At 48.6% G+C, this 12,767-nt stretch overlaps 1 protein-coding gene across 1 annotated transcript; it reads right to left on the bottom strand.

The window, feature by feature from the left end:
• B3GNT9 (UDP-GlcNAc:betaGal beta-1,3-N-acetylglucosaminyltransferase 9) lies at positions 1-12,336 on the bottom strand. Its single transcript, XM_027781086.2, has 3 exons — positions 11,979-12,336; positions 4,493-4,535; positions 1-3,641 (listed from the first exon to the last, which is right to left on the bottom strand). The coding sequence occupies exon 3, from the start codon at positions 3,575-3,577 to the stop codon at positions 2,330-2,332; it is 1,248 nt and encodes a 415-aa protein (XP_027636887.1). The 5' UTR covers positions 3,578-3,641; positions 4,493-4,535; positions 11,979-12,336; the 3' UTR covers positions 1-2,329.
• Positions 12,337-12,767: the final 431 nt, after the last annotated feature.

Genomic DNA, 12,767 nt, shown 5'->3' with positions numbered 1-12,767 from the left:
CTGACATAAGGAAAGATTCAGCGCAAGTTATCCCAAATAACAAAAATGTATTGTTTATGTTGCTGTCTCCATGAAAAATACCTCTGGTGTTAGTCTTACAACGCGTGTGCAGGTGAACTTGACAGACTCACTCTGACAACTGGAGGCATGTCTGCATGCTGGCTTTTAATTATGGTATAAATAATTTCCCAAACTGTAAACTAATCACACATAATACATTTCTGTACAAGCTCATAAATACATGTCACACGTGTTAGCAGACGGGGACGTGGCTGGCTGGCTTCCACCAGCGAGGCTCTGGCTTATTTCCACACCCAACAGAGCTCCTTGGAAAGCCCACGTGAGCATTTTGTATGTCAGGATTGCGTTGCTGAAAATATCCCAGATCAACATGTGGTCCCTTGATTTCTCCATATATATATGGAAATAAAATAGAAATTTCTTTATATATATATATGGAAATAAAATAGAAATTTCTTTATATATATATATGGAAATAAAACAGAAATTTCTTGATTTCTAGCTGACCTTTCCTGGGAAATACATTATCGTAAGGCATAAACCCTTACGATGAAGATAACATGTAAGACTGGTATTAACAGCCCACCAACAGCTATTACCAGCTTGCTTTCCTCTGTGTTGTGCATAGTTAACATGAGTACCAAGCCTGGTCTGCTGCTGGGTAGCAGGAGGGTTATACCCAGCTATGAAATGCAGATGCTCCGCAGGCTCTGTTCAAGGCAAAGCAGTTTCCTGGACTTTTATGACTGATTGTAGTTCCTTTTTGGAGCTGTATGTGCCCTCCTGAAGAGGGATGGCATTGAGGGTTCTCTGATGGAGAGGAGTTCTGTTGAGGGGGAAAAAATTGCAAAAGAAGTATCAGGTGAACTCAGGCTCTTTGCCCTGTGGATTTCATAGCTTTTTAACCCTGATTTAGAGGAATTTACTCCCTCTTTGATGTCCAAGAAAAGGATGTTCTTTTAAGGTAATCTGCTGGAAAAAAACAAAAGCTTTGAAGTATTGACTATTCTTTGAAAAACTAAGCAATCCAGTGTTCTTGTCTGTTGCTTAAAATACTCTTGAAGCTACAGGCTGACTGAAACTTGGAAAGCCCAGCAGAAAGATGGCTGTGTGGTTTTGCTTTCTTGCAATAAATGTAGAACGGCTTTTACTCTGAAGCCCTTTCTGTCTGAAGACTACTTTCTGCCTTCACATGACACCTGCAGCAATGTGAAGAGTCTTGGGTGCTCTTTGCAGCTGACTGTATGCCAGGCAAGAGCACTGAGGCCTACAGAAACCAGCCCAGGCCATTGACAAGTTTTCCTTTGGTTTTAAAGAAGCTCCCAAATGTGATGCAAGTAGCAGCTCCGTGTGCTTTTATCCTCACAAGTGAAGGCCAAAGGATGTCTCCAGCTGTGAACCTTCTGAAGATCTGGATTAGACTGTGAGAGAGATCAGATACCGTTGGATGATGTTGAGTCTTCGCTGAGTGCATGTCACCATAGTATAGAGAGCCTGAGTTCATGGAAGTGCCAAAATCTGGTCCCCTGAGTCCCGAGTGTGTCAATGAAGCAGATACTTGAACTGAGGAGTTGCTACGAATAATGAAAAATCAAACCTCAGAGGGATCAACTCAAAGTCCTTCTTGTCCTTTCTTTAAAGGCCCTTTGGAAGTCTGCCCCTTCCCAGTAATCTACTCGCGTGTCTTGCTTAACCAGCCACGCCAGCCTCAGCATCCAGTTTTCTTGTAGCCCACCCTATCTGTAACGTGTAGGACCCCATGTAGTCGTTCTTCTTTTCTTATGAGGCTTACAGAAAGCCCACCAGGCAGCAGTGATTTGATTTGAGCGTATACTAAGGTGACTTGATTTCTTTTTATACTCTAGTTCCTGTGTAGTTTGGTCATGTCTCAATGAGTCTGAGTCAAGGTAATAAGTTGACAGCGATCCCTGTGCTCCATGGTGTTATCTCTTACCCTCTGTCTTCTTTCATTTCTCACATTTCCAACAATGCTGAAAAATCTCCAAGGACTGCATTTTGCAATGTGCTTTTAGACACTGGCCCACTAAGCACTACTAGAATTCTAATAAATAGTAATAAATTAAAGATACTGTTACGATTATTTGGACTCATTAATGGAGAAGGACCTGCACAGGGGGTGTGTGCAAATGTGGAATTGTGGCAAATTCCTGCAACAGTTTGTCATCTTTTCTTAACATTGTAAATAAGATGTGCTAAAATACTTCTAAAGTCTGGTTGGTTGGTTGCAACCATTCCAGGTTCACTTTCTCAGCTGGTTGCTCTGCGTATCTGCGTCTGTCTGCCTGCGTTACCCGAGGGGTGATGCCTGTGTGGTTGGTTGAGCTTTCTTTTTCCATTGGAAAGGCTTCTTCACTTGCTTCTTCTGAGTACAGGAAAGATGTGGGCTGTGGAGCAGGTTCCACATTAGCCAGATCTCGGCAACTTTCAGACTGTGAACTACCATGAGATCTTTGTAAAAACAGGGGTCAAATGTCTGTAGGTGTGGGGCAGCAGAAGGCTTGACAATGCCAAAGGTCTTGAATCCTTCGTGCAGAACTGGTTTGAGGTTGATTCTCTGTAAGCACATGCCCAAAAAGACGTCATCGATGGGGAAGAGTTCTACCTCTCTGCAAGCCCTAGAGAGCTTCCTCATGGTACGGCTGGACAGCAAAAACCCCCCTCCCCCTGCGTAGGCTGGGTAGATGCTCAGCCCGTACATGGTCTCTGGGATATAGTATTTGCTTTTTCGGACACGGATAGGGCGGGCGTTGTAGATGATGTCCCCAACAAAGAGGTCCTCAGTGGGGTCATGTCTCTCAAGGAAGTCAACAATGTTCTCGACGTTGACAAAAACATCGGCGTCACCTTTAAAAATAAATTTCACATTGTGGCAGAATTCAGCTGCCCAGTTCAGGAAGTGGATCTCCTTCAGGGTCAGGTTGAAGAAAGTGTCCACGAAATCCCAGAGTAAAATGTCCCGGTATGCCTGACTCTCCTGGTGGACCAGGGTCTCCCATGTCGCCAGCACTGTCCTGTTCTTTGGTGTTCCCAGGAGGAACACTCGCTGGATCTGCTCCCCATTCACCAAACCCTCCCTGCCCCAAGTCTTCCGGACAATCTCACGTCTGTCAAAGTCTTCAACTACTGATTTGATCGCGATGAGCAGAAAGGGACCTCCAGGTATTTTCCTGCATTTCTTGGGCTGGTTAATGAGGATATTGAAGTTCCTGTTGTCCTTGTTTAGAAGGTAACGCTTGAAGTTGAAGGCAGAATCAGTCAACGGGGGTGCAGTTGTAGTCTGGACCTTCTTGTTGGCCACTTCTGTTCGTCTAATGGTAGGAGTTACTGGGGGTCTGGGTGCCGTTGCCTCTGCTGGCATCAGTCTCCAAGATGCTCTGGCGTCAGAGAATATTTTTGACGTTCCTGAAGGCTTCTTCTGTGTTGGTTCCTTGTTTCCTACTGGGACTAAATGTTCCAGCTGGGAGTAGAGTAAAGAGCAAAGCGCTACCAGCAGGAGGAGGGTACAGATCGCATCCCCTTTGAGACGAACTCTCATTGTCTCTGTGGTGTTTCTGGCACTGTTAAAAGCTGTGTTTGAGCTGCCTGGCACCAATGTCCATCTGTAAATAAACGTACAGCGCGTCAGCAATGAGGATTCAGCAGCTTTGAAGCATGCAGACGAGACTACCTGAAACGCCGTGTAAAAAACTAGCAGCAAAGTGCGTTTTACTCGTAGAAACACCGAGACACGTGAAGGAACTTGCTAAAAGGCACAGGGGCTGCAAACCTAAGGCTGATCCTAGGGCTCTGGCTCTGTCACTTGGTTAGTTAAGTCACCAAGCAGGCATCCATCCTTCTGAAAACCACTGCTGAAGCGCCCCGTGAAATCAGCCCTGCCTCCCGCGTCCTGCTCTGCCAAACACATTTTGCCATTGCAGAGATCTCACTGCTTTGGGAAAAACAAGGTGGGAAATGACGAACAATGCCGTTCTTCCAGAAATAATGAGATATTTTTTTTCCTTTTTTTTTCTTTTTCTTAGTAACTGTTTCTTGCTGGTTTTACTCTTTTTTAATCAAAACAGCAAGGTGCAGAGCTGGCTGCTGGAGGGCAGACTTCTCGGCATCAGAGTGGCACTGGCGTTTCCCCGCATGCAGTGCCAGCTCTCACAAACGAACCACGATCTGTGCCTTCAGAATGAATACATCAGGCATATTCTCGAATGCACATAGGGCCTTTTTGCTGCCAATAATCTTTATAAAATATTAAACCATTATAAATAACTTCCATTAATGAGGTTGGAAAGGGCCACAGGTGTTTTGCTTCTGCCAAATCACCCTGACCGGTAAGCAAGAGGTGGGCAAATAAATCCCGATATGCAGAAGCAAGGTAGTGCCTGGCGCTGGGAACATTTTACCCGCATGTGAAAGATGAAGCTGCCTTTTGAAACAGCAGATTTGATTCCTCACTTACGCTTTTCCTGGAGATCTTCTGTCTCATTCAATCAGTTCTTCAACTGCAAGCAAACAAACAAACAAAAAAGAGTAGTAAGAAGGCAGAAAGTGGCACGTCATCGTGGTTCAGGGAAAGAGCTGGTCAAGTGTCTGTAGCTGCAGCGAAGGTAGGTCCTGGCTGCTGCTGTACGTGCAGTGATGCCAAAACGGCACAGAGTAACTGCTCAGAGATTAATTTTGTCTTTAAGCAGCAAAGGTATATATTTTGCAACTGTTGGGGAGCTAGCTGGTTCGCACCGGACCAACTAGCTCCGAAGTTCTCAGTGAAAAGTTGGGTATTATACAGTTTTCATGAGAGGTTACAACATCTTTACAAACATACTCATTTGATTTTGACATCTAACCATTCTATTCGTAATAGGTGGGATCTAGGTGGAGTAAACCTTTCAACTTTTTGTTCAACGATTTCCTGGCTCACAGGTCTCCTTATCTCCTTCAGGTGCCCACTGAATTTTTTCTAATTATTCAGAGTACGTTCCTTTACTTTAACATCGTCAGTGGAACATTTTCCAATTATTGAGTACATTCCTTTCTCAACATAACCAGAGCATTGTACCAAACTCATCCTGACTAATCTTTTTACGACCTTGCTCTGTGTCAGCAGCGCTGCTGTTCCCCGCAGCAGCATGCAGCCGAGTGGCACCGAGGGGACCCACCGGTGCTCCTGGAGAAGGCAGGTGGCAGTCATAATCCCTACAGTCCTTAGCAAGGAGCGGGCTTCTAAAAGTTCAACTCCACCCAAAAATTTGCCCACAAGTGCACGGAAGTATATTACACATCCGATGTTTTTTTTCGCTGATGATGTTTTACGGTCGTAGCCAATTTACAGCTCTAGCTTGCCTGTGCCGCGTGAGCAGAAGCGCCCTTAGAAGGTACTACAGCTGTCTGTCTGTCTGTCTGTCTGTCTTGGGTGAACTGAGACCATATCCAAAAGCTGCCTGGCTGTGCCCCAGCCGCCTTCTTACCAAGCACCTCGCTGCCCCATCAGATCCATCAAATGTTTGAATCCGTAAGTGGCTGCCGCCTGGAGGCTGAACATCCATCCGTGCGCTCCACAGGTGAACAGTGCTGAAAAAAGTGAACTGCAGGAATAAATTGTGTAGGAAGCTGCAAGTCCTGGCTCCTCCATCCTTTGTAAGTGTTTTTACCTTTCTTTAGTAAGGAGTTGTTTGGGTTTTTTGTTTGTTTTTTTTTTTTTTTTTTTGCGGTACCTTTCATTTCTCTCCTAGGCTAGGCAGATGTTTTAACTTGCGTAGCTTTGATATTAATAGCAAGGTTGTAGACTTTTCTCTGATATCTCATAAGTTGTTGTTAAAATGCTTATAATCATCAGAAGCTGAGTTTTGTTTATGTTCTTTCTGCCCCATGACTTGGCTCATAACTGTTCTCAGCCTCCTGAAACAGTTCCTTCTAACGCATATAGGGTGTTAGTTTGAGTTTTTTGTCTGTCGTGTCCCAATTACCCTTGCCACGTCCTGATTGCCATGCTCTGCAGCAACCTGCTGTGTTTCAATTTTGTGCTAAATCATCCTTTATCTGTCAAGACGTGCTTCCCAGCAGGCTTTTGCTCATGTTGCCTCCAGTATTTTTGCAGAAGTTCCAGGCTTATGAAGGGATGGTCCTGCTACACCCAGGACATGCCACTGAACTGGATCCACTACAGAGAAATTGTCTGTCCCTCTTCTGCCCATCACGACCAAGAATTTTTGCTGGGTGCTATTGAGATACCTAAAATAGGGACCTTGTCTCAAAAAGCTCATAAGAACTAAAACGGAGGCATTTTTTCTCCTTCTGTTGTGACAGAATTAGCTTTATTGAGTGGCTATGTAGGTCTGTGCACGCAGCCTCCAAAGTGAGTGGGAGATGTGCAGCCCCTGGTGGAACAGATCCTGATAGCGTTGGGATGTTTGTTCTTTGTAAAGTCTCATCTCTTTCCCCGCTGTAATAACAATCTTTTTTTCTTTTTCTATGCAAAAGTTTGATCTTATTTCAGCTGCCAGGCTCCAGATGGTAATTAAGGAGCTGGATGAAAGTCCTGGCTCTTTCCTGTGTTTAATTTTATCAGAGAGGGTTTGGAATAAAATGTGTGTGTCATGGAACTCGTAATTTCCATGGCTCACAGATTTATCCTGCCAGCATCTCAGAATCTGGCAATAAGTGCCCTTAGAAAAGCCAAGAAAAACCCTGAATTGATACAAGCCTGGGCTGATAGCCCAGATTTTCTTCTGTGTTTTCATTTATTGAAAGAAAGAATCTGAAATAGCGATTTCCATGCTGAAATAAAACAGTTCAGTGCTGAATATAGACATCTCATTTTCAAAAGAAGCTGCCAGTCCTTGAAGTGATTCCTTGATCAAATTATGTGGATTTTCCAGTCTTTGTTAGATATTTCCTTAATTTGAAGGAAATGCCCTCGGTTATTGTAAGGTGTGAGCTCTATCTATGGATGTCAGTGTGGGAAAAGCTGTCCTGTTCTTGAATTCAGAGGGATTGATGATTCTGGCAGACACTCCACTGTGTCCTAAAGCCAAAAAGATTATTCATCCACCTTGACACCAGGGGAAAAAAAATAAAATTACAGGGCTATGAAAGTGAGCAGAAAATACTGGATGCCAAACAAAAGAGATGTGCGCACCCCAGAGCATTTGTCAGCACAGCATCTCGCTGCGTGTCCACATACAAGGCGGACATGCCTCCACGTCATACATCGCTGTGGTGGATCTCCATCCAGCTTGTGGAACGGAGCTGGGGTTATAAAACTGCTGCATCACTCTCTGCCTTGGGGAATGCCGGCTTAATTGCCAGGGCTGCCTCCCATGTCCTCCAAGCCTGGAAAAAAAGGCAGTTGTCCTTCGTGTTGGCTGCCCAGGGATGGCTACAGTAAGGATCCTGTGTCCAGCTGAAGCAGGTTTGAATGGGCCAGTGCAGTTTGCCCCAGCAGTGGGAGAAGGGGGTCCTGGGGCAGGGCGGGGGGTGTCGCGTGCTGGGCTGCAGGCACCAGCGATGTCTGAGGGCTGAGCTGGGCTGTAGGAAGAGGCTGAAAGGTCCCACAGCCGTGAGGTGGCAGCGAGGGGAAGCCCCTATGTAAGGAGCGTGCTGGAAGGACCGAGGGGACCACAGCCTGCGTGGCCAGAGAGGCAACAAAGTGCTTGAGAACTGGAAGTGGCTGGAGCTCGGCACCCTGGTGAGCTTCCAGGCAGGGAATCTGACCTGTGCTGTTGCACGCTCGGGCAGAGGGCCCTCACCTCTGCCTGGTTTTCATTTGTTTGAGAAGAAGATTCTGAAATGCAGCCAAGAAGTGCTGCAAGAAAAGCTGTTAAATGATGACTTAAAAAACCCCAGTTGCTAGTCCTTCATTCCCAGCTGAATGACGTGAAGCCTTGAGCTTCCTCCTTGTGCAGCGGTCATCACGTCTCCATCGCTTGGCACTTCTGCTCACATGGGCCCAGCTGGGAAAAAGCCTCTGGATCCTGGCCCCGAATTCAGTCAAGAAGCCTTGGTGATTCTGGCATGTTGCTTTGTGCCTTGAAGGGTGGTTATTCATCCCAGCCAGCCTCGGAAAAAGCGGCTGAGATAGCGAGGCAAGCTGAAAACGTGGTATATTGAGCAAAAGGGTACAAAATACAGCAACCAGCTGTGCTGCACGCTCATCCCAGCCCAGCCTGCAGAAGCATCCCTCCCCGCCAAACACGGCTGTGGGTTGTCTCTGGAGAAATCTGCTGCGCACGAAGCTCTTCCAGCCCCCGGAGCTGCCGCTGGTAGGTTCAGGTTGGGCAATGGAGTGGCCACATACGGTGTAGCTGTGCAATATGGTTGTGGTTGCTGATGGAGGTGTCTTTTATCTGTTTCTCTGTAAAATAAGCTAAAGCAAGTGTTGGGGATCCAGTACTGATGGGTTCAATGAGTTTTTTGCAGTCCTGAGGGGCACTTGGAAAGTTCTGGGTGTTGGGGTGCTTGGAGTCAATGCTTGAAGTTTGGGGTATTTGTTTTCATTTCATGTTGGTCGAACACATTTCACGACAAAGCTGAGTTGTAGCATTCAGTGCTGGAAGCTGAGACCCAGTCTCTGGCCTGCAGCGGGGAGGTCTGCACCCATGTCCCTCTCCCACCTTGTTCCTAACTCTTTTTCCACCCTGATTCACTCAGCCAGAGCAAATCAAGCTCCCAGGCCCCTTCTCACCTTGTGCTGCTGTTCCTTTGCCTCCTCCTCCTGATGCCATTCAAGAACCCACCAGCAACAAGAACAAGGCGGCACCCTGTGCCTGCCCCGCAGCCGGACTGTGGGCAATAGGTGGGCGCAGGTTAGCGGTGTCCCACCAGAGCAGGGTGCTGGCAGCGAGTGCTCAGCACCGCCTGGAGCTCTGCCGACGACATCTGCCTTCCGACCTTGGCTTGGTCCCTGCCCCCGAGGGCCAGCAGAGCGTTTGACTTCTGTGTCCGCACCAGTTTAATTTAAAAACGTTGCCAAAGATGCGGCCGCACGCAGTGCACTGGTTTGCAAGGGGATCGCTTGTTTTGCACCCTCAAGCCGCGTCGTGCTGCCATCCTTCTCTTGCCTTGTGCAGGAGCCCAAAGCAGAGCGCTAAGGGAAAGGCTGCACGCTCTCGGGTGCGTTATCTTGGCGTGGGTCTTGTGCAGGCAAAACCTTGTCTTCATTTGGCATCGCGTGGGTGTCTGGACTCTTTGGGGTAGCCACAGGGAAATGCGTCAGCTTCCAGCACCAGGTTTGTTCTGCCCCACATACAGAAACATGCATGAAACAACTTGCGTTTAATAGTTTGAGCAGATGTTGGCGGGTTTGAAGGGGAAAAATAGTTCTGTGTGGTGGAGCAGGGGAAGAAGCCCTTTTCCTTTTCTATGTTTGGGTGTCATGTAAGGAGTTTTATTCCTGCATGGTTTCTTTTTTGGTTTTATTTGTTTCTGAGGGTTTTTTTCTGGTCTCTTCCACCTCCAGGCAAAGTCAATAACCTCATCAAAGTTGATGCCTCAGGTGGCTTTGGTGCCCGTCAGCTCCTCTCTGCATTACAGCGTGTTTGTGAAGTGGTATCATCTGGAGCTGTGGGTTTACAAATTGATGCTGAATGATTTGATCTTCTTGACTAGAGGACAGGGCAGGCTGAAATATCAAGATACACCCTTCGGCACATTGGCTAGTGCAAAGCCCTAGAAAAATGAAGTAATCAAGACAATTGCTAAGCAGCCTTGCCAGAAAGAAGAGCCCATCTCATTCAGCTGCTTAGAAGTTTTGAGTTCTATAAACAAACTGAGAATAGGCATTAGGATTTAATTAGCTGAAAGTCTTAAGAGAGCTTTTCCAGGAGTTGGGATTTTGAGGCAGAACCAAACGAGCACCGTGCAGAGGGGCAGAGGCTCGCAGTGCTCAGCTGCGCATCACAGTGCTGCTCGGGCGCCACTGGCCGGTGCCACTGTCACAGCAGCCCTCCGGCCCCATGCACAGTGTCACCGGCCCAGTGTTACCACTGCTGATACTTGCATTGCAGCACCTGGAGGCAAAAGCTCTGCTGGTTGAAACACAGCACAAGCAGGTTACAAAAATGCAGGCCCCGCTCCAAAGACCATTTCCAACTTTCCTGTTGGAGCCGCTTTTCAGGCCAGCACAAACAGATGGGTGAGTTCTGTGCTGTTACAGGACAGGGTGCCTTATTTATCTCTCTGCTTGCCCCAGTTCTGAAACGCGGGGTTTCACCAGCTTCTCAGCTGGCTGGTCCCATGTTCCGACAGTCTCTCCTGCTGGCGCTGCCAACCTCGCCTTCGCAATGCCAGTCATGTCAGACCCCTGCTTGCAGATGGCTGCTGCGGTGCTTCCTTTTAGCTTCACCCCAGTCAGCAAAGCTTTTATGGAGCGCACAAACTTCAACGCAGAGAAACGGCAGAGCTGCTGTGCGAAGGCTGGAGGTGGATGCTAGGATGTCTGCTTGCACTTCACATACAGGGGTCCCGGGAAGGAACTTGAAGCATCCTCAGCGGGGAATTGCTTGGTACTGCGCCAGGAGGCAGTGACAGCTGTGCACAGGCACCCCGGCGATGCTGGGCAGCGCTGGCTGCCTGCACGGCTGTCCGTCCCCATGGCACCTCCGGGCAATGCTGGACACCTGCACCACTCCTCCCGTCTCCCGTTGCCCTGCTGACCCAGTGGTAAGTCACTGACGTACACGTGGCACTGTTTGGGGACCACAGCTCTGCTGCATTTAAGCAGCACAAGATGCTTTCCTGGCCCTTATGGGCAGGACGTGCCGTGGGGCAGTGCCTGTGCAGGATGGTGCTGCTGCCAGGGGCCAGGGGAAACTGCAGCGCCTCCGAAGCACAGCTCCGCGTCTCTAACATGAGCGGCCAGCTGCCTGCAAGGTAGGAGAAGGTAACACGCGATTATCTTCCGCAGGCTTAGCAGCTGCCTCAGGAGGTGTCTTCCTAAATCCAGATGTGGTCTTGCCTGTAGGTGATCTGATTTTCAGAATTATGGAGAACACAGCAGCCCCACACGCACTGTGAGTGCTTGGGGGAGGGGGCCCCTCCTGGAGCCGCCAAGCAAGAACCTGCCCTACCTCTTAAAAATGTTCATTTCCCCTGGCCCCAGGAGGCGAATAAAGCCTTGCAGGCTTGTGAAGGGGTGAAACAACCCAGTGGAAACAGCCACTGTCCTTTCCCAGTCTCCCCCAAGCTGCAGCACTCGCTGCCTCTTCAGCTCCGAGGCCCTCTTCTGATTTGATAAATAATGTGCCCGATGTGCCCCCAAACCCAACGATCACAGTGCAATTAGCATGGATGCATCGATACACCCAGACGTGAACGGGAGAGGGAGTACGTGCTATCTTGCCCCATGAATTTCAAGATGATACCCAATGCATGAGTTTATCAGAATCTGCCCAAAGCTGTTTTAAAAAAAAGTGATTGGTAACTGCCCGTTTCACTGGGACTGCGCTTTTTTTCTTTCTCTCTTTGCAACGCAAGGGGGCTTGAAAATTCCTGTGTTTTCTCAAAGCACACAATAGTGTAACATGGGAGAGGATTCATGTCCTTTCACCGCCGAGGAATGGCTTGTAAATGTAACATGCCACCGCTGGAATGTGTCCGTGGTTGGGAGGAAACCCAGCCTCAGAGCCCTGGAGGCACTGTCTAAAGAAGCCCCAAACTTTCTTCTGTAAAAACAACCTAAAACACCCCAAGAAAGTTCTTGGGGAAGCCAAGTGTGAAGCTGACAGAGCAGGGCTGGTGGTGCCATGTTCAGAGCCTGCAGCTGGCCCTGCCGCAGATTAACCATCACAGCTCGGGCTGCCGCATGTAGCAACGTTGCAACAGCAACAAAGCAAAAAGAAAAGCCGTGGGCTGGGGGAGCAGGAAAGCGCAGGGACGGTCTCCAGTGCACGCTGCTTGCTGCATAACTCTCCCCAGCCCACCCTGATCAAACATCCATAATAGATACTTACAGCCCATTTGATAGCGCTGATCCTGTGTCCCGTCGGTAATGTCTCGGCAGCGGGCTGCCAAGTAGGCACATCTGGATGTCGTTAGTGTGAGACATTCCTCAGCCTTTCAGCGAAACCGAGGAAATCCTCGCCGAGCAGAGCAGCACTCGCTCTCCTGCGCTTTGGACCGTTTTTATGCCGAAAGCCAGCAAAGCTCCGCCACTCTCCTGTGCCTACCGGGAGGGCTGCCTGTGCCGGCGGGGTGCGAGACGGGACGCCCGGCTCCCTCCTCGCACCCGCTCGCTCGCTGTAGCGTGGTGGAAGGAGCAACCGCACCAGGGGAAGGAGCTGGGTCCGCGTCCAAGCGGCTGACACGTGATCGGCAGGCTGGGGAGCGCAGATGGCCTCCAGCGCCGCACAGCCCCGCATCCAGCAGCTCCCCGGCTCGGGATGCACGCCGTCATCCGCGCCCCGCACGACAGGGCAGGAACGGGGGTGCTGAGGGATCGAATGTAGAGCCAGGCTGGGGGCTTCCATCACTGCTGCTGTTTTACCGGTTAAAAATAACCAACACAAAAAGGGGGTTTTTTTTGTGGTTTTTTTGTGTTTTTTTTTTTTTTCTGTAACTTTTTTTCAATAGGAAATGCAGTGATTTTTCTTCCCCCCCCACCCCCTCCACAATTTGGCTTTTTTTTTTTTTTTTTATCCCCTTGTGATTATTTACTTTACCGCTGCAAAAGCTTAAAATCAGAAAGTGAGGTTGGATTCAGTTCAGAAGGAAAATCCACTTGGGGGTTGGTTTTTTTTATT

Source organism: Falco peregrinus, chromosome 14 (assembly GCF_023634155.1).
Source record: "Falco peregrinus isolate bFalPer1 chromosome 14, bFalPer1.pri, whole genome shotgun sequence".
NCBI classification, from domain to species: Eukaryota; Metazoa; Chordata; class Aves; order Falconiformes; family Falconidae; genus Falco; species Falco peregrinus.
Note: the sequence above shows the minus strand (reverse complement) of the source record. Positions and strands in the feature narration are given on the sequence as shown.

Bases quoted from the DNA above. Each gene is read 5' to 3' on its own strand.
- B3GNT9 (XM_027781086.2), bottom strand. From the start codon at position 3,577: ATGAGAGTTCGTCTCAAAGGGGATGCGATCTGTACCCTCCTCCTGCTG.